General features: G+C 42.1%; 5 protein-coding genes across 5 annotated transcripts in view; 3 read left to right on the forward strand and 2 right to left on the reverse strand.

The window, feature by feature from the left end:
- Positions 1-86: 86 nt before the first annotated feature.
- On the forward strand, positions 87-2,780 carry PIG-L (phosphatidylinositol glycan anchor biosynthesis class L). The gene is made up of 4 exons (XM_018018125.2): positions 87-1,008; positions 1,076-1,366; positions 1,569-1,662; positions 1,720-2,780. The coding sequence occupies exons 1-4, from the start codon at positions 507-509 to the stop codon at positions 1,895-1,897; spliced, it is 1,065 nt and encodes a 354-aa protein (XP_017873614.1). The 5' UTR covers positions 87-506; the 3' UTR covers positions 1,898-2,780.
- Positions 2,753-8,600, reverse strand: LOC108621026 (uncharacterized). Its single transcript, XM_089476526.1, has 5 exons — positions 8,298-8,600; positions 4,266-7,608; positions 3,979-4,188; positions 3,143-3,923; positions 2,753-3,073 (listed from the first exon to the last, which is right to left on the reverse strand). Exons 1-5 carry the CDS (start codon positions 8,331-8,333, stop codon positions 2,866-2,868), a joined length of 4,578 nt encoding a protein of 1,525 aa, XP_089332652.1. The 5' UTR covers positions 8,334-8,600; the 3' UTR covers positions 2,753-2,865.
- Positions 8,601-8,918: 318 nt separating this feature from the next.
- LOC108621039 (uncharacterized) lies at positions 8,919-11,041 on the forward strand. Its single transcript, XM_018018128.2, has 2 exons — positions 8,919-9,079; positions 10,158-11,041. The coding sequence occupies exons 1-2, from the start codon at positions 9,023-9,025 to the stop codon at positions 10,914-10,916; spliced, it is 816 nt and encodes a 271-aa protein (XP_017873617.1). The 5' UTR covers positions 8,919-9,022; the 3' UTR covers positions 10,917-11,041.
- On the reverse strand, positions 10,840-14,492 carry LOC108621029 (aminopeptidase N-like). Its single transcript, XM_018018116.2, has 5 exons — positions 13,797-14,492; positions 13,588-13,743; positions 12,100-13,531; positions 11,535-12,046; positions 10,840-11,269 (listed from the first exon to the last, which is right to left on the reverse strand). Exons 1-5 carry the CDS (start codon positions 14,255-14,257, stop codon positions 11,029-11,031), a joined length of 2,802 nt encoding a protein of 933 aa, XP_017873605.1. The 5' UTR covers positions 14,258-14,492; the 3' UTR covers positions 10,840-11,028.
- The window catches only part of Hs6st (heparan sulfate 6-O-sulfotransferase), a 97,343-nt gene continuing 92,930 nt past the window's right edge, over positions 14,475-18,887 (forward strand). Inside the window, exons 1-2 of the mRNA XM_018018124.2 lie at positions 14,475-14,829; positions 16,529-16,904. Of these exons, the coding sequence (XP_017873613.1) occupies positions 16,719-16,904 (186 nt within the window). The 5' untranslated portion in view covers positions 14,475-14,829; positions 16,529-16,718. The remainder of the gene's footprint in view (positions 14,830-16,528; positions 16,905-18,887) is intronic.

The following is an 18,887-nucleotide window of genomic DNA, read 5'->3' on the forward strand; positions in this document are numbered from 1 at the left end:
CCTGCTCATCTCGAAAAACTTTCATCGCGAAATGGATCAACGATATCCGACTTTTCGCAGTCATGCAGCTTGTGCATTATCGGAAACTTTTATTTGTACCAGCCGGTGGAAACCCTCGTAAAAACTAATTGATAAATGACACATCTCTGTTCAATTTCAACGAACTCGTGACAAATAATAATCAGATCATTCGTATTGTGCACGATATCAGCGTACTGGCACTTCACGCGCACATCCCTAGTTGTTGCCCCCGTCAAAAAACACGCAGCGCAGAAATAAAATGCGATTTTTTAGTGCTGCCGCGTAGATTACGGAGCCGTTTAAAGTATTAAATTACACAATAAGTTGGATTATTTTCCGTGTTCATATTTTAGTCTAGTCTTATCAAATTATTTTAATCGCAAGTCAACTGAATCAACAGAAATACTTTTTTTTAAATTTATGTCCATTTTTGGTGAAGAATTTTGCCAAACGAAAATCAGCACAAAAGCAGCAAACGCAATGAAATGAAATTGAACTGGCTAAGGGAATACTTGGCCAACATTATAAACGCTAGTCGAATATACGAGACTATTACACTCCCATTCGCCGAAGTACGCCTGGAACAGCTCACCCCTCAAGCTATCTATTGCCGCATCAAGTCCACATCGGCCGAAGCACTGGAGCATATACTGATTGCATGTGCGGTATACTTTCTAGTATGCCTAGGCCTATACAAGTTGACCCTATGGCTGTCGGTGTCAGGCGTGACAGGCGCAAAGCAGAACCAGCAGGAGCATCATCTGCAACAGCACGATGGCACCGGAGACAACACAGCGAAAGGGTTGCGAAATACCCTACAAAAAGGTCTACGATTACGTAGCGTTCATCTGCCCAATGCTGCGTTAATGGGCCGAGTACTTTTGGTCATCGCACACCCGGATGACGAATGCATGTTCTTTGGTCCGCTGATCTACTCGCTGACGCAGCGTGATGGCTGTCAGGTGTACGTGTTATGCCTGTCGAATGGTAAGCAATTAACAACAGTCCACATCCCTTACCTGTAATAAAAGTTAATTAACGGTGTTCAATTTAGGAAACTACGAGCAACAGGCGCAGTCGCGTCGAGAGGAGCTATTTCGGGCATGTAAACGTCTTGGCATTGCTGAATCGAATATTATATTGGTGAATGCCACCAATTTGCCAGATGATCCGAATGTTGAATGGCGACCGGATGCGGTTGCCAGCTTTATATTGCATACCGTTGAGAGTCTTGATATAAAAGCGATATTCACCTTCGATCGTGATGGGGTCAGCTCGCATCCCAATCATTGTGCTGTGTATTATGCGGCCGCCTCTTTGTGTTTAGCCAATTTATTGCCTAAGGGTGAGTCACGGGTTGGCTGGCAGCGCCAGCAATAGAAACAAAACAGTCTACAGACCGCATTGCACATGTTAATTGTCATGTTAATTGTAGCTGCGTTTGTTGATGTTGCTGTTTTTGTCAGCGTTACGTTTTCTAATTATAGTTGCGATCATTTTTTATAAACTTTGTATATATATATTTTTTTTTATGGGCCAAATATCAGCCTGTAAGTTTTATACGCTAGACTCGATCAATTTGGTACGAAAATATTTATCCCTCTTCGATTTTCTGTGCACATGCTTCATGTCCACGCATTGGTATGTATTGCGTTACCGTTTGCAATGAGATATGTTCTAATGTGTCTTGCCTTACAGGTGTGTACTCAGCTGGAAAGAGGCATCAGTAGTCAGAAGCGCCATGATGGAGCATCGGTCTCAAATGAAATGGTTCCGTTGGCTATATATCTACACATCGCGCTACATGTACATCAATTCGATGCGCGAAATTAATCTCTCGGATGTCGAGCTGGAAATGCAAATTCATGATAATTAGAAATTGAGCCGGGTACAGCAAATTTGCGAATAATATTACTTTTTGCAAACAAGTTTAATGAATGTAATGTGAAGAAATGAAAAAACACCAAAAGACAAACTACCTTCATAAATGAATGCTTGACCGCAGCGTCGAGATTAGCTACTTTTTTGAAACTGACGATTCTATACTATAATTATATATATATATATTTGTTATCATAACTTACTTTATAGCGTAAGCGTTTTGATCTAGCCAAATTCAACTGCTTTTTGATTTACACGCGCAAGTAGTTGAACAATAAGTGCAACCAAAACCAAAAGGGAACAAGAATTACATGTTAATAACTGAGAGATTGAAACCAGATGCAATCCAGAATTAGTCACACACACACACACACAGTTGCACTCGTACATACCTAAATACATATCTTTGCATATTGATTAGTTTTTAGCTCTAAACGGAGAACAAACTTTATTATTTATACTCAATATCCACATGCGAGCACATATGTTTCTGGAGCTTGCAGCGAACTAAGTGCAGTATGATGCTAATGATTATGTTACGTTTATGTTATGTTTGATTCTTATTATTAATTTACGTTTTATATATTTGTTCGTGTGTACATTCGATTCCTTCCTTAGCATACAATTTAAATGCACGACTCAATATTTAGTTCTTGTGTATGTAAATTTGTAAAATAGTTTGTTGTAAGCAGCGAAGTACAATAATTTTTATACATGTATAAACTGACGAGCGAAGGTCGTTAAATAGTCTATAATGAGAGAGATTCATAGATGCTGAGAAACAAACAAAAATGTTAAAATGTGTATTTTGAAAACATGCATCAATTAAAAAACAGTGTTTCAAAGCAAATTCTATTAAAAAAAAAATGATGCTTTAATTTTTTTTTTTTTTAATTACAAAGCCTTCTTTTTATACAGCAAAGGATACTCGAACAAAAAAATTTATCTACTCAAATTTGATCTTTAATAGTGATATTTTAATTTTTTTTTGAACAGTCCCCCAATGTTAATCTCTTCTGTATTATTAACGATTATTTTCCGTAAGCCAATGTTTGACTCGTGTTGTGCACTCTTAAACGCTTCCTCTAACATGCTCCATGAGAAGGTTCTTGCAATGAATTTGTGCATCGGTGCGCGACCAGATTTAATTAGTTGTAATGCCGTTGGATACCTGTGCAGGCAGCATTATGGATAAATTGTGTGAATGATCAATATATATGCATGTATATTGTGTGCTTACATATTGGCAGAGCGAAAGCTTGGTATAAGTCGTATGTTTTTCATTAGTATGTCTAGAGCATTGAAGCTGGCGCATTCTGACTCGCATTCTGTCAGGATGCATGCGCTGCATGGTTGTAATGCCATTACGGCCAGGTTCATGGTCATCGGTGAGATGGCGCAGTTGATGGCGCAGTTGGGCCACTCCTGGAATTTGCTATACACATCCTCGAGCACCTCTCCGAATAGTGCGTTCGAGTCAAAATAGATGGTCTTGAAGCCAAAATCACAGTCAATCATTTTCAGCGACGAGCGCATGCTCCCAGCAATGGTTACCTTCCGAGCGCCAATCGCTCTGGCGCATAGTGCAGCCGCCACAGCCGTGGGGGTTGACCCAATGATTAGTATATTGCTTGTGGGCGATACTTGGGCTTTGAAACAGGCCTGACAGCCCATCGCCAAAGTTTGGGTCAGGGTGCCCTCCTCCAAGCTGGTGGAGTCTGGCAAGCGATGGCAAAGGTCTGCTGGATGCGTTTGATGTGTGGCCAAGAAGCCGTTATACATTAGATCGGCACAGATGTTATACAAGCCGCGTTTGCAGTAATCACAAATTCCACAGGACAGGGCCGATTCAACGACAACACGATCACCCACATGCAAATGCTTGACACAGCTGCCAACCTTCTCCACAAAGCCAGTGGCATCATGTCCCAAGGTCATTCCCTCCATACTCTTATTCGCATTCTCATAGACATGTATGTCTGAGCCAGTAAGCGCTACAGAGCCGATGTCAATGAGCACATCTATTGGACGGGTTGACAGAGTGGCATGTGAATTAGTGAGGCTGGTCCAACTTACCAAAAGGTCTGACATCCGGTTGTGGTTGGCGCTCTCTACTTATCTGATATGGTGCAGGTATGCGTATCACCTCCATTGTGGACAAATCATCCTCGCCGGGCTCTTCCTTAGTAATCGGAGAGTGTTGAGCCTGGCTGATGAATCGCCTTGTGGAAACCATACGCATTTGATTATGGAATACTTGGCCCGCGGCTAGAAGTTTATTTCTTTCTACCTTAGGACACAATTATAGAGCAGTGTTAGTTATGCTGGATTCTAAATGAATATAAATATTTAGTCGTACGCACCTTTGCCCTTTTTGCCTTTGCTCTTTTTACCGACCATGCAAATGGCGGGGAGTTTCTTCTTCGGTTTTTTGGGCACTTTCGGCTTTGGTGGTTTCTGTCCCCTCTCACATTTCTTGCGCGGCACTTTGACCGTGTCACAAACACTAGTGCAGCGGTTTACGGGACATCCGTCATCATTTGGATCATAGCAATCGGTGCGTAGACTCGTGCGCGCCTTAATATGCTTGCGATCCCTTGGCCCGCCTTTACTTTGCAGTGCATTACACTTGCCATCCGCAGCCTTCTTCTTTTTGGATTTTTTGCTGTATCCACGCTGGATCTGGTTTCGCGCACTCTTCGACGTAATACCCCAGGCAGTCATCTGTGCTGGCGAGGGCATTCCATCGTAATGACGACGCACTAGAGTCGAGTACACACGAAACCTGGCAGGTGTAATTGAAGAGGTGTTCGCCTGTTTGCTTAGAGAGCAGTTGGAAAGCTTTGCTTGCCTGCTGAGGTAGCTGCGACGCACTCGGGTAGTGTAGGTCTTAAAGCAGGGTCGCAGTTTCAATAAGAATTTGGAAGCACTCTTCGTGGCGACAGTTTTTGGGCCATTCAATTGGAGGGATGATAGGAAACGTTTGGGATTGCGGGTGAAGTGAAAATGGGAGCCATTGGGATGATAGAACTTGGAAACGGGACTAGTGTACGTTGAGTACTTCTTCTTGCAGGGATCTTTCTTATCCTTTCCATCGCCTTTGCCGCCGCTACCCTTCTTGAATTTGGCACAGGGGTCCTTTTTGTCGCCTTTACCACCGCCTTTGCCTCCTTTTGCGTCCTTTTTATCACCGCCCTTTTTGCAAGGGTCCTTTTTCTTATCACCACCCTTGGCGTTCTTCTTGAATACGGCGCAAGGATCTTTTTTATCCTTGCCACCTGCTCCTCCTTTCTTGGCGCAAGGATCTTTCTTCTTGTCGCCACCTGCTCCACCCTTCTTAGCGCAAGGATCTTTTTTCTTATCGCCGCCTGCTGCTCCTTTCTTGGCGCAAGGATCTTTTTTATCCTTTCCGCCAGCTCCTCCCTTTTTGGCGCAAGGATCCTTTTTCTTATCTTTCCCACCTGCTGCTCCCTTCTTGGCGCAAGGGTCCTTTTTCTTATCCCCACCTTTGGCACCTTTCTTGAATTTGGCGCAAGGGTCCTTTTTGTCGCCGGCCCCGCCTTTTCCGTCCTTTTTGCCACCGCATCCCTTCTTATCATCTTTACCTCCCTTTTTGTCACCACCTTTATCGCCTCCCTTTTTGAACTTAGCGCAGGGATCTTTTTTTTTGTCGTCCTTACCTCCTTTGCCAGCACCTTTCTTGCCACATTGATCCTTTTTGCCAGCACTAGCTGTGATTTCAGTCGTGCTCTCTGCCTTCTTTTCTGGCTTTTTTGGCTGCGGACGCTTGCATTTGTCATCCTTGCAGGGGTCATCGAGCAGCGGGCATTTCTTAGGGCATTTCTTCTTTTTCTTTATAATGGGATGCTTGCAGCCATCCTTTAACTGTGGACTAGCGACCGCTGCTTGATCATCAATGATGGGCTCCGCCACTGCACTCATTGTTGGCACAGTATGTTGTTGCTTCATGCGTTTCATCTCCTGGCTACGTTTCAATGCCTTGCGACCAGCATGGGTCGCTATCTGGCCCCCAGCATGCATGGGTGCAACTATCTCCTTGGACTCGTCTGTACTTACAGGCGAGTCAGCATACTGGATCATCCTCGACGGCACCTGCTGCTGCTGTTGCTGCTGCAGCTGCTGCTGCTGATGTTGTTGTAGTTGTAGTTCTTGTTGATCTAGTGGCTGTGGTTGTTCTAGTTGATCTGCCGGCTGTGGTTGCTCTTGTTGATCTAGTGGCTGTTGTTGCTCTTGCTGTTCGACAGCAAGTCCTGCTTCAGATGCAAATCCACGCTGCAGTGCCGTACTGCAGATGCTTGCGGCAATTGAGGTAACCGTATCATTATATTCCGGCAGTTGCTCATCGCTCAAATGGCTTGGATCCAGTTTGTCGGCATCGATCTGAACCATGCCCTTGATCAAAGCATTGAACCGCAATGGCACTGTGTTCTGCGGCGCATTCTCGGGATCGGCCTCTACCTTGGTTTCCAGAAAAACCATGGCATCCCTGCCTAGTGTGGGCTCAGGCTTGTGGGCCAGTTCACCGTTTAGTATGGCATCGCGCACATTTGTCATATCCATTTCAAAGGACAAATGCATGGAAGCAATGGCCATATCATTCAATCGCTGACCCAATGCATCCGGCACTTCGATACTTATTTGATCCACATGGGGATCATCCCTAGTCATCTCCTCTGAATCGGCCTGCGCGACATTCGCATTGGTGGCACTAATTTGCAGCTCCTTCGGATCGCCGAGGGGCATCGTCTGTGGCAGTGTCTGAGGTGGCGAGCCAGGCTTGGTGTTTGGTGATGCTGGCGTTTGGTTTGGTGCTGATGGGATGGACGGCTTGTACGGCGCAGGTGTCATTGGTGCAATATCTGCCTCGGGCGAAGCCGCCGCACAGGTTGCTGCATTATCTGCTTGAGCGATCGCTGTCATATCGACTGCTTCGTTTGCTAGCTGCCTGAGCTCAGCTGCCTGAATAGAGGCCTCGTCCGCCGTGTTTGTCGTGGTGTTTCCCATATTTTGAGAATCGCTGGCTTTGCCTGTAGCCTTTCGAGTATCAGTTGCTTTGATGGCAACAGCATTGGCTGAATCTTCGCTGAATCCACTATCGACACCCTCCACATATCCCTCAAAGTAGCTAACTTTGCGTTTATCTTCCGCTGGCTCCTCGATGGCTGTTGGTGTCTCTTTGGCAGACAGTGCCGCCTCATCCTTGTTAAGGTCCTCGATCATGCTGTTGGTGAAAGCGTCTATCTCGCTGGCATGCATGCGAAGTTGATTGAGTGCCTCGAGGGTATTGCGCAGACTTTCGATATCCTGATTGGCCAAATCTAGCGGCACAATAACGATCTTCAATTGCTTGCCCTCCTTGGACTCGGGCATTATGATGCCGACTGGCACCACATTGGGCGCCGTCGCCTCTGCTACCTCGCTGCTCTCGGATGGCGTTCCACTGAAACTAATACGCTTGCGTAGCATATCGACATTCGTGTGGGGGGTAAAGACACTCGATGAACGCTGCGAATACAGCTGAACGTGTATCATGGTGGGTAGTGATGGCAGCATTTCAATTAAATGTGACGGTGTTGGATGCCAACAGACGCACTTCGAGCAGATCTTTTTCCATTGCTTGCAGCTACCATGGAGCAGTCGGTGCGGTCGACAGATGGGCGCATGATAGCTTAAACATCGGGAGATCTGCGAAAGATATGTCGCCATACGTGTAAAATATATGCTTTTTCAATACTTTTTTTTTTTCTTCACCGATTAATTTAGAATTTTGTTAAATCAATAAATGGGGGGCTACACGTTTAATTTTGATCAAGAAAAATTCACGACAAAACGAAAAAAAAGTAATGTTTATCAGTTGACGTATAGAAGCTGACTGAGGAATTACTCCAATTTATGTGACTAGTTCAAAATAAACTCCCAAAGCCTACTACGATGTGTATTTTGTATTTTGAGTTTAGTTTCTTTACTTACTAGTGCTGTCAATCTATAGGGCTACCATACTATATGTGTATATAAAAAAAATATTGAAAACTACTTAAAATATATATATATATTCATATATCCATGAGCCTATTCAACTTTACGGATATATTATATACAAATATCTTTCTATATAAATCATCTTATATTGAGATATTTATATACATATACCCTTACGGTATATACATATGGTAAATATGTAGATATTTATATGTATGTACTTATATTTTGGCATATGCTGAGAATCAAAAGGACTATTATATATTATAAGAAATTCGAAGTAGCAAATGCAGCTTTCGTATCAGCTACTACTGACATAGTATATAAGGTTAATTCACCTCCAAGGTATCCCCCTGTGTGTTGGCAATCAAAATTACATTATATTATTTACTTACGTGCAGTAAATGTGTCATTTTGCCGAAGATGCGCATTCTTCGGATTAACTATCTGAGAAATTATGTCTGGCGGCGAAACGAACAATATTGCATGCGATTGATGTGTACTAAACATTTACCAACACTTTGGCGAAAGCTGTAAAGCCTTGAAATTACTATGTATTATCTATGTGATCAGAACATTACAGAATAAATTTGGAATTTCGAAAATAGTTTGTGTGTATTGTTTTATTGAAAAAAAATTTTTTTTATTTTTGATGTTTTCTCGAAGAGATGTATGTGAAGAATAAATATACTACTATACAAATTGTTTAACAATTTCTTTTAACTAATCCAAAATACGCCCACTACGATGTGAAGCAGTCCGAAATTTATGAAACTATTCTATATCATTGACAGGAGACAGAGGTGAGGGGCGGGTGGCGAAGGAGAGAGAGGGCGAGAGACAGCATAAAACCGTTCTCGATTTTGATGGCATTAGCTATGCAGCTCTTTAAAACATATTAAATTCAATTTTAGGTACAACAATTGTTGGCACACTTCTTGCATATTAATTATTTGTTTATTGGCTACCTTCAGATTTATTTATTTTTACTTTTGGGCCGCCTCAACCAGGCCCACTTCGGTCAATCAGTCAGTCAGTGCTCAGTTGTCGTTGTAAGCACTTCGCTGGTGTTTTCAATTGCAATCCGATTTATATAATTATAGAGTATATAACATTGACAATGTCGCGATTGTCCAGCTGCACATATAGTACCATATGTTTGCTGGTTGCTCTGCATGTAAGCGCGTGATAAATGAAAAAAACCCAAGAAATTATATTAAATTTGTGATATATAAAATTTGCCAAATGCAGGTTTTGACATTCAGTAGACCGTTTTTATTTATTATTATTTCAATTTAAATATTTCTTGGCACATTGGCCCTGAAATTTCTGAAAAAACAAAATATGTTAGAGTGCTCAAAGAAATTGAAATATTGCCTTAGTGTAAATTATGGAAACTTTAAGAATAATGAAACAAAACCAATTGACTTATTTCAGTTCGTGAATGAGTATAAATAGCCAACTGCATAGTTCAGAACTGATAGATTATATTTGTGATATATCAAAGCTTGTGTATAAACTTGATCAAAAAATAATTTAAAATTTTTCCAGTTTTTTGTATGTATTTATTTATTTTGCACATATATATATGTGTGATAAAATTAAAATGATAATGTCTATATCATATAGAGGATCCGAGTTTAATACACAGTCAGATCGATAGGGCTAAGGCTAGGTCATTTGATTTGTTGGATTATGAATATATCCCAACGGTCTCGGATATGCCTGTAACATTTAAAAATAAAGTTTATTATACATATACCCCAATCAAAACAACTAGAATACTGAAATATATTTCAAAGGCTTATTTACAATATTATTACAGATTACAGACTTCCAAATCAATTTTTCAGATTTTCAATAAAAGTTACATAGAATATTTAAGCACTTTAGTTGCCAAATTCCATTTTAGCCAATTCATGCGTATACTTAATTTTTTTGTCCATTGCTACGTATACGTAATATTGGTTTGTTTATTTTTATTTTTATTTCTTTTTTGCACCCAACCCATATTTGGAGCTCTTTAGCTATCACTCTTGAAGACCTTGAATATATTTTCTAGGGCATAATGGAATCATTTGAATGTTCCTAAGCGAAGCAAAGCCATCAAATTAAGGCGCGTCGCGTGTGCCCAAATGCGAATGTTCTCGCATTTGGAATGGCTAATTAGAATTCAGAAAGGAAACAAAAAATATGCTTATGGCTCCGTAATTAAGCAGCCAATATTAATAGCTTTTCATGAAATTTCTATGCAGTTCGTGTGGCTGCTGACGGCGACGGCGAAGCCAGCGTCCAGCGGCAGCAGCAGCAGCTTGCCCTCACTTGCGCCTCCAGGTGACGCCACCACGCCCACAACAAGCACAGGCAACAAGCACATTGTGAGCTTTGTGAACTCCAAGCGCGGCCCCGCCCCGCACGCAGAGTTCGACTTTGAGCGCAACGAGGCGGAGGCCATCAACTCGGTACATGTGCAGCAGCTCTTCGGCAGCCTGCTGCAGTTGCAAGGACCCAGCAACAACAGCCTGGATACGGATGATGCGCCGGACAGCGAGCGCAATACCCTGGACGATGAACTGACCCTGATGGAGTCGGTCGGTGAGCAGCACGAAAGCTCCACAGAGCAGCCAGACGCGTGGCATCGCATCAAGCTGGCCATACCAGTGCTGGAGCCGGTCAAGCACTTGGTGAATACAGTGGGAGGCGGCGGGGTGAACAACACGCACGTGATCAACAACACGCACCGGCTGATCGGGCACAGCGGAGTGCATCATTCACCGCATCCGCACAGTAACAACACCTCGCCGGCCATCGAGACGGAGGCGGATCGCGAGGAGGCCATCGATAGCACGGGCTTCGATCTGCTCGAAACGCTGGGCACAGCGGGCACTGTGCTTTGGGGCATGCTGCAGAATCTGCGAAGACTTTTTGCAGCCAGTGCCGGCAATGCTAGCACTGCCTTCTCAGGTGGTGCAGGCGGTGGCGGTGGTGGAGGTGGTGCAGCCACTGCTAACTAATTGCAACGGGTGTGGTGTACTGTGATTAATCTAAGCGCTTACCTTGGGGCATTTTCAATGTTTAATACTAATGAAATATACGACAATTAAATTATGCATAAATCAAATAAAGTCATTCACAATAATTGCACATGGCCAACTGTCGACCGAACTCGGGCAGCCTCTGCTGGCGCCAACGCATATTCACTTTCACCTGCTCCAGTACGCGCAGCAGGCTGCGCGTTGAGCTCTGCTGCAGCAGCACCTGGTGGCCATTGATGAATGTCCTCAACTGCTGGTAGTCCTCCTGGGAACTGCTGTGCTGGGCAATCAGGCTGAGCAGTCCAATCAATTCTCGCGTATTCGAATTATAGCTTCAAAGAGAAAGAGAGAGAGAACGTGAGAGAGGGAGAGGAAGGGGATAAGAGAGGGAGAGAGAGAGCGAGAGAAAGAGACAGTGAGATTGAAAGGGGAAAGGGAGAGTGAGAGAGGAAGAGAGAGAAAGAAAGAGAGAGTACGAGTAAGAGAGTGAGAGAGGACCAGAAGGAATGTGAGATTGATACTAAGGGAATGTGGGATCTGACCCGTTTGCGTTTAACTTAACGAATTCGGGATTTGTAGTAAATTCGTAGCACTTACTACTTGCGCAGCAGCTGGAACTTTTTGAAAAAGAAATCTCTAGCCACGTGGGAGCCCACTTCGGTGTGCACCATGGCACCGAAGATGAGCGAGGCATCCTGTTTGCGTATGAAGGACTGCTCATGGTAGATGATTCGCAGATAGCGTTCCAGCAGACCCTTTTTGTGCGAGCAGGTCAGGGCCAGCAGAATCACACGCTGCTCGCTGGCCAGCGAGCTGTTGCGATATCTGTGCCATAGGAAGGTCCAGTCCTCCCCATCGCCATGCCGCATGGCAGTGCAGTAGACCACGGGGCGCAGATTGATGGGCACGGGATTCGTGCTGTCCGGCTCACTGCAGATGAACCAGCGATGGTAATAATTGAGGGCGCGTTCCACGCAATCCTTCAGAGACAGGCGACACGCCCACTTGGTAATCAAAGCCTTGTGGGACACATGATGCAGCTTATTCCGATCGTTCCGCATGCCTCCCAGCTGGCAGTAAATGGGCGACAGCAGATGATACATAAAGTGCTAGAGATGCGACTTGTTAAGGAGATGAGCAGAGTAAAGGGATTTGGACACACCTGAAACTTCTCGAAGTCTTCTGTGTGACGAATAATGCGATAGATAGCATTGATCTGGTCAAGTGCTGCTCGCCAGGGCATAAACTCGTGCTCCTGCTTCACATAGGTCAGAAGCTCCAGGGACATTTCATAGGACATCAGGCCAGTCCAGGCCAGAGCCAGTGCATCATCCAATAATTGGGCGCGATTCATCACGTTGATGCGATGGTATTCGTTGCTGTGCAGCGCCTTGCTGATCAGTTCCCAGTTGTCGCTGTCGTAGTTGATGCGATAGGGCGTCGACACCTGGACATTAAGGATCAGCCATTCATCGTCGCCAGGCAGATGTCGCAGCTGCACCGACAGAGGCTCGTTTAGTGCTGTGCAGCGCAGCCAGGTCTGCGGCTCGGTGGCTATGAAATTGGAGGAGCTCTGGGTGGCATAGCTAATTGGCACAAACCAGCAGGTATTCTCAGCCAGAGGATGTTCCGGTCGTATATACGCGTGATCCTCGTGCAGGATCAGAAATCGTTGCTGAGTAACTATTGCCGTGTTCTTGAGATACTGCCGCTTCACCTGGACCAAGGGTATGCCTTTCTGCAACGTCCACGTATTCATCACAGTCTGCACCTGGAGATCGAGCGGCATGCTGCCGCATTCATGTGCCGCCTCAGTCAGTGCCAGCCACAAGTCCTCCTGCCTGGCATTGGCATAGGCGTGCTTTTGTAAATAGCAGTGGAGACCCTTGAAGAAGGCCACATCCCCAATGAACATGTGCATCATGCGTATGACGACTGCACCCTTGCGATAGGTAATCGCATCGAAGAGCTCCGATATCTGGCTGGCCCGACTGACTTCTTGGTGGATGGGCCGGGTGTGGCAGTATGCATCCGTATTGAGCACGGCCAGCACATTGTCCAGCATGTCCTCATCGTAGGCATGCCACTGGCAGCACAGTTTCTCTATGCCCAGCGTGGCCATGTATGTGGCGAATCCCTCGTTAAGCCATAGATCATTCCACCATTCCATGGTGACCAGATTGCCAAACCACTGATGGGCCAGCTCATGGGCAATGATATTGGCTATATGCTGCTTGTCCACCTGTGAGGAGGCGTCCTCGGCATAGAACAGTGCCGCCTCCCGGTACGTGATCAGACCCCAGTTTTCCATGGCGCCAGCACTGAAGTCCGGCACAGCCAACTGATCCATTTTGGGCAGCGGATACTCGATGCCAAACATGTCCTCAAATTTGCTCAGAATCCTCGGCCCCACCTCTGATGCATAGCGACACTGCTCAATGGCCGCGGCACGTGCCCAGGTAGTGAAGTGAACGCGACTCTTGTGATTCTGGGAGACGTAGCCCTCGAAGTTGTTGACGCTGTAGGCCACCAGGTACGTGGACATGACCTCCGTTTGCCTGAATGTGCTCCACAGCCAATTCTGGCGTTCGCATCTGCAAATCTTAGAAGAGAGCACATTACACTGGCACCACATTCGCCATATACTCACATGGGTATTCGCTCCAGTAGAGGCATATTGCTAAGCGCATTGTATTTGGCATGGTGACCCAGGGTTATGTTGAAGGTGGCCTTGAACTCGGGCTCATCGAAGCAGGGAAAGGCATTTCTCGCATCCGCCGGCTCAAACTGCGTCACAGACATGAACCTGAAAAGAATGGATAACTGCATTGGTGAAGCATTGGATATGATGTCACAAACTGTTTGCAGCAGTTGTCTGCATTGTCCTGATACGAGCTAACGTAGTAGCCAGCCATGTTCTGTCCTAATCTTGACCAGAAGCGCAGCCGCAGCGTATAACGTTGGCCACGCTGTAAATATTGCTCGAAGTGCAATATTATGAAATTATACGTCGGCTGACGTTGCATACTTTTGATCTCAATCAGCTCGTTGCAATGGTATTTCATAAGTTGTACGCCTGTGTTGCATTCAGCAATATTTAAGCCGGTTCCGGCATGCAGTGTGATATTGTTGGTGGACTGGATAATGCGCAGCAGTATTTCAACATCGCCCGTGAAGATGAGGCGTTTGGGACTCTCCAGGTGTGTCATGATACGCAGGTTGTAGTGTTGCGGTTTGATGGAGCGTGGCAGGCGATAATAATCGTAGCTGGCGTTGCAAAAAGTTGCAAGGACAGCGCTCAATAGCATCAAAATACGCATTTCAAATTTGGCGGGAATTGAATTATTTTTCGACTTAAAACGCACAGTGTTGACGCTGCCAGATAGGCAAAGTGAGGTTCAACTGTTAGTTCAAGTGTTATCGATAGCTCAGAAAAGTACTGACAGTTGTTTTTAATAACACGACGCTGCTATTTAACATAACAGCTGCGTGAGTGGAACAGATTGGCAGCCCTCTGCACGCATATTTGTTTTCCTTTTGGTTAGTTTATTCGCCGCTGCTGCTGAAAACGGACGTGTTGGATAGATTTACGCGTGTTATAATAAAATATTAAAACATTTTGCGTGTAATTGTTAAAAATTAAAGCAAATACCTTTAGAGTTAAGTAATTAAAGTGTTTTGTGTCTCTGTGAGAATATTTTTGTGCAAATGATGCGCGAGTGATTGTAGTGTTTCGCGTTTTGTTCAAGGCGAATGTACGACACAAAGCAAACGATGTGCTAAACGAGCGTACAAGCGGTGAGAATGTACAAAACACAAATGTAAATAAATAAACCAAAGCTGATTATTCAATTGTTAATACTTAATAACGTGCTGAATGCGACGGGCAAAAGTAAGTCCATTTAAAAGTGATTTAAACCTTGCGACAAAGTGAAATGAATTATTTTATTGCAGCATGTAAAATGCGAACAGCTGTTTTCTCAGTCTCTGCTTTGATTTCTTGTTCTGTTTTTGTTTTGTGCTCTGCGTGCATGCCGTGGCTATGTTTATAAGTAAATTGTTCATTTTATCTTATTTGTTTATTTTGGTTCACGCTCTGCAATGAGCACAGCGTGTGGCCTCTTATGACATCAGTCTCAGTTAGATGTATGTAATTTAAATCTTGCTAATTTCTTAGTTAACCAAATGGGCACGTGTAACATTAACACCTTAGCCACTGTGCAGTTGGCAATTATTAGCATGACTCCAATTGAGCAAACGCATGTGTGGCTAATATGAATGTGGTTAATTTGCCATGTAAATGCTGTTGCTTGTATGTTGCGCTACTTTTGCAATTAAAGTCTTATAGGAATGTGGTAAATTTTTAAAGCTGAATGCTAAAGATAGTAGTTCTAAAACTATCCCATAATAAAATCTTTCTTTTTAAAGTGTAATGGCACTTCCATTAAATTCCAATTGGAGTGTGGTCAGCATGCAGCGGCCAATATTGCTTTAATATGCCGGCTCTCTTTGCAATTTACAGTTAGCACTATGCTGCCAACTTATTTTATTTACTTGCTGTTTATTGGCACAACTGCAGAGCCAACAATTCGTAAACATCTGCACACACATATGCACACGCGACACATGCACGCACACTCACACACATACACTTACATTTGGCGGAAATTGAGAGCAGCCCACTGTAGATGATGTCGCCTGGGCGGCAAACAGACTGGCTCTGTTTCCATCTATATTTAGTGTGCCAATTTCGTTGTTGTATATATGATTATTATTTTGTTGTTGCTTGATTTACGCTTATTATCTGTGCCCACACTTCGCCTATACATTCTTAGTTTGATTTGTTTATCGAAAGGCGTTTATTTTGTATGAGCATTCGCTTTGTGTTAACAAACAGTAAAGTGTTGCCGGCTTTTCCATTAGACATTTGCTCCTGTGTGTATTCCCTTATTTTCACTCTTGCGTTTAATATAAATTTTAAATTAAATTATCAATGAAAATGCTGTAAAATTGCATTTACATAATTATTTAAATTAACAAGTTTTCTTTTCCATATAATATCATATAATTAAATGATGAAAATCGTTTTACAGATATTGTGAGAAATTGAGATATTGAAACTACATAAAAGTCAATTTTGTTATGATTTTATTTTAGCATAGAACTGGCTAATTGCCCAGTATTGCTGCTGTTGAAATAGTTTTATTTAATCTATATAGAATTCATGCATATTCGTTGCTCGCAATGCATAAATGAAATCAATTCTTAATTTAAGCAATAAAAACTGGAAATGTAATCATTTTTTTTTATTGCTGTTCAGCTTTGCTAAATCAGTTCACTTTTGCTACAGATTTTTAAATCAACCCGTAAGACTTGTTTATTTAATTGATTAGTTTGTTTTTGCTGTTGTTGATGGAGGCATAAGACGCGAGTACAGATAAGGATAGACAAATTGTTATGTGCAACGTGTATAATCAAAGTCTGTTGTTAATAAAAAAATAAAAAAAAAAAATGAAAAAATTCGAGAGAATACTAAAATAAAGCTCTTTATAAATATTTCTATTATAAATATATTCTATTTATATTTACAGCTAAATACACACGATTATTATCCATATTCCTGTTGCTCTCTGCATATGTGCTACCAAATGTGACCGATAGGTGGCGCTGCGTCTTATCAGACAATGACTGGGCGGCATTGTTTGGCCTACTCACGTGAATGTTGTACGAGTGTTGGACGTGCTGTAGATTACACGATCAATTGACGTGAGCCTATGGAACATGCCCGTGGATATGCATAAGAACGTTTCCGTACAAGTCGACAGTGATTTTGCTTTATTGCTTCCCAGCGGAGTTTATGAGATCAAGAAGATGGAACCACGCTCCAAAATACGAACAATTATTCTGTTTTGCCTATTCTTAGCCATAGCGGGCATCATCGGCTTCGGCTACTTCTGTCAAGATCAGGTAAGTTTATCGATCGTTTATCGATCTATTATCAAATTGCTCTGACGCAAACGCCATAAATTTTCAAATTTGTTGTTATTCTTGCTTTGCTCTTGTCTCTCCGCTTGGCGCCAATGCAAATGAGTTAGCAACTGTTAAATTCATAATTTATATTGATGTTTGCATTTAGTTAAACTTATTTTTTGTGTATGCCATAATTAATTCTTGGAATTTACGTTGTGTCGCCAAAAAGTAAAAAAAAAGAAAAGAAACGAATATTAGAAGAGAACTTGTTTTTGGCTAAAGTCAAGAATTTATTAGCCTCCGTGTTTCTCAAGCGGATTACACATATCGAAATGTGATTCTCGCATTTTTATTTTTATACGAGAGAACAATTTGTTTATATGAATTTTTTGTTGTTATTTTTTGTTTTGCTTTGTTCGAAGATCTATTGGGCGCCATAAACTTTCGATTGTTTGGAATATACAGAAGAGCTTTACTAAAAAGGCGCTAGAAACTAGACCAAATGCAGTGAAAGCTCTGTGAATGCTCATATTTATAAATTGAATTATAGAAAATATCCAGATTTCATAAAACTTTCAATATAGTTCCATAGAAATGTAAATTACGTTGACTTTCGCACATTGCTCAATCAAAAATAATCTCGTAATGAACTGTTGACATGACAGCTCTTTACGATAAGCTTTAAATATGTCAAAATCATTCAAAATGTGAGGCACACAAGATGGGGAGCCTGCGGCGCAGAGGGCACTGGGTCTCGGCAGACAAGTATATAAAAAGATTCAAACATTTTTGACGGCCACCGAAACGCATAAATTCTAAACTCAGCGGGTCATCACTCGCATTACAGCTACACAAATACATATGCACATATAAATAAATATATATGCATATACATATATTATCAATTGATCGTCGTGCCAGGTCATCTCCAATATTAGCGTCTATAAATTCATTAGACGAGCTCATAAATTTCGTAATGCGCGCCAGTTTCATGCACTTTTATGACGCACATGCGGCATTAAAATTGTTTTCTTTTATTTTTTTAATCTTTTTTATACGACTTGAATATATTCTTTCCAGTCGAGGCTTAATATTCTCCATAAATTAGCTAATATTATTAAATAAGTATATAAATATAAATACAAAATATACTATACATACAATCTATACATTCTTTAAGAAACTCCCACAAGTAATTTTGGAAAAAAAAAGCTTTTATCGCAAAAACTAAGAAAAGTAATCCCATAACTACTTAATAATTGATACAAATTGCTAAATTGATACATATCGATTTGTTATTTGTATTTTTCATTTTCTTATCTCAAGATTTAAAAAAAGTCATTTTGAGCTTATTTATAATTTATGAGCCTAATAATCAGTTATGAAAATGATTATCGATAATTATAAACATAAAATCATTGCCTGTGAAATATACTTTTTGTGATACCACCTTTTAAATCACTTCAAACTGAAAATACGTAGATGAGTTGGTAATAATTTTATTGTATTAAACTTAGTTATACCGGTTTTTAACTATTCATAATAAAGTAAGGATATTCTCCTCTTGACATAATCTTTGCAAACTTAATTTGCGCCATAAACCCAAAAAATTTCTGTTATATAATTATAAAAGTCACGAACGTCTGCCATGTATCCAAATATATATGCGAGTATATATGTATATACATTCGTGTATATATATTTAGCTTTGAAGGCGCGTGCGTTTTTTATGGAAAATGAGTTCACAGTCAACTCAAAAGAAAAATAAAAAAAAATTGTGAATTTATATCGTTTGACACATCAATTGGCCAAAATTCTCAATGCTTATCAACGAAATCTATTTTGGTTACACGTCTTGCAAAAAATTGTGAGCGAAATTGGTCTATATTTATTTCATTTAGCTAATTTGCAGTCATGTTTTGTACGCCTACATCATGATGTGAGTACAGTGAAATCTCGCTGGAGCGAATAGGTCTAGTA

The sequence above is a fragment of the Drosophila arizonae genome, chromosome 2 (assembly GCF_054131065.1).
Source record: "Drosophila arizonae isolate 15081-1271.41 chromosome 2, UAZ_ARI_1.0, whole genome shotgun sequence".
Classification (NCBI taxonomy): domain Eukaryota; kingdom Metazoa; phylum Arthropoda; class Insecta; order Diptera; family Drosophilidae; genus Drosophila; species Drosophila arizonae.

Coding starts and splice junctions, on each gene's coding strand:
- LOC108621039 (XM_018018128.2), top strand. CDS start 9,023: ATGTCGCGATTGTCCAGCTGCACATATAGTACCATATGTTTGCTGGTT. Junction 9,080..10,157: donor GTTTGCTGGTTGCTCTGCAT/GTAAGCGCGTGA, acceptor ATTTCTATGCAG/TTCGTGTGGCTGCTGACGGC.
- LOC108621029 (XM_018018116.2), bottom strand. CDS start 14,257: ATGCGTATTTTGATGCTATTGAGCGCTGTCCTTGCAACTTTTTGCAAC. Junction 13,744..13,796: donor GCAGACAACTGCTGCAAACA/GTTTGTGACATC, acceptor CATTCTTTTCAG/GTTCATGTCTGTGACGCAGT. Junction 13,532..13,587: donor CTACTGGAGCGAATACCCAT/GTGAGTATATGG, acceptor TAAGATTTGCAG/ATGCGAACGCCAGAATTGGC.
- PIG-L (XM_018018125.2), top strand. CDS start 507: ATGAAATTGAACTGGCTAAGGGAATACTTGGCCAACATTATAAACGCT. Junction 1,009..1,075: donor CGTGTTATGCCTGTCGAATG/GTAAGCAATTAA, acceptor TGTTCAATTTAG/GAAACTACGAGCAACAGGCG. Junction 1,367..1,568: donor AGCCAATTTATTGCCTAAGG/GTGAGTCACGGG, acceptor GCCAAATATCAG/CCTGTAAGTTTTATACGCTA.
- LOC108621026 (XM_089476526.1), bottom strand. CDS start 8,333: ATGCGCATCTTCGGCAAAATGACACATTTACTGCAC. Junction 4,189..4,265: donor CAAAGGCAAAAAGGGCAAAG/GTGCGTACGACT, acceptor GTCCTAAGGTAG/AAAGAAATAAACTTCTAGCC. Junction 3,924..3,978: donor ACCGGATGTCAGACCTTTTG/GTAAGTTGGACC, acceptor CCCGTCCAATAG/ATGTGCTCATTGACATCGGC.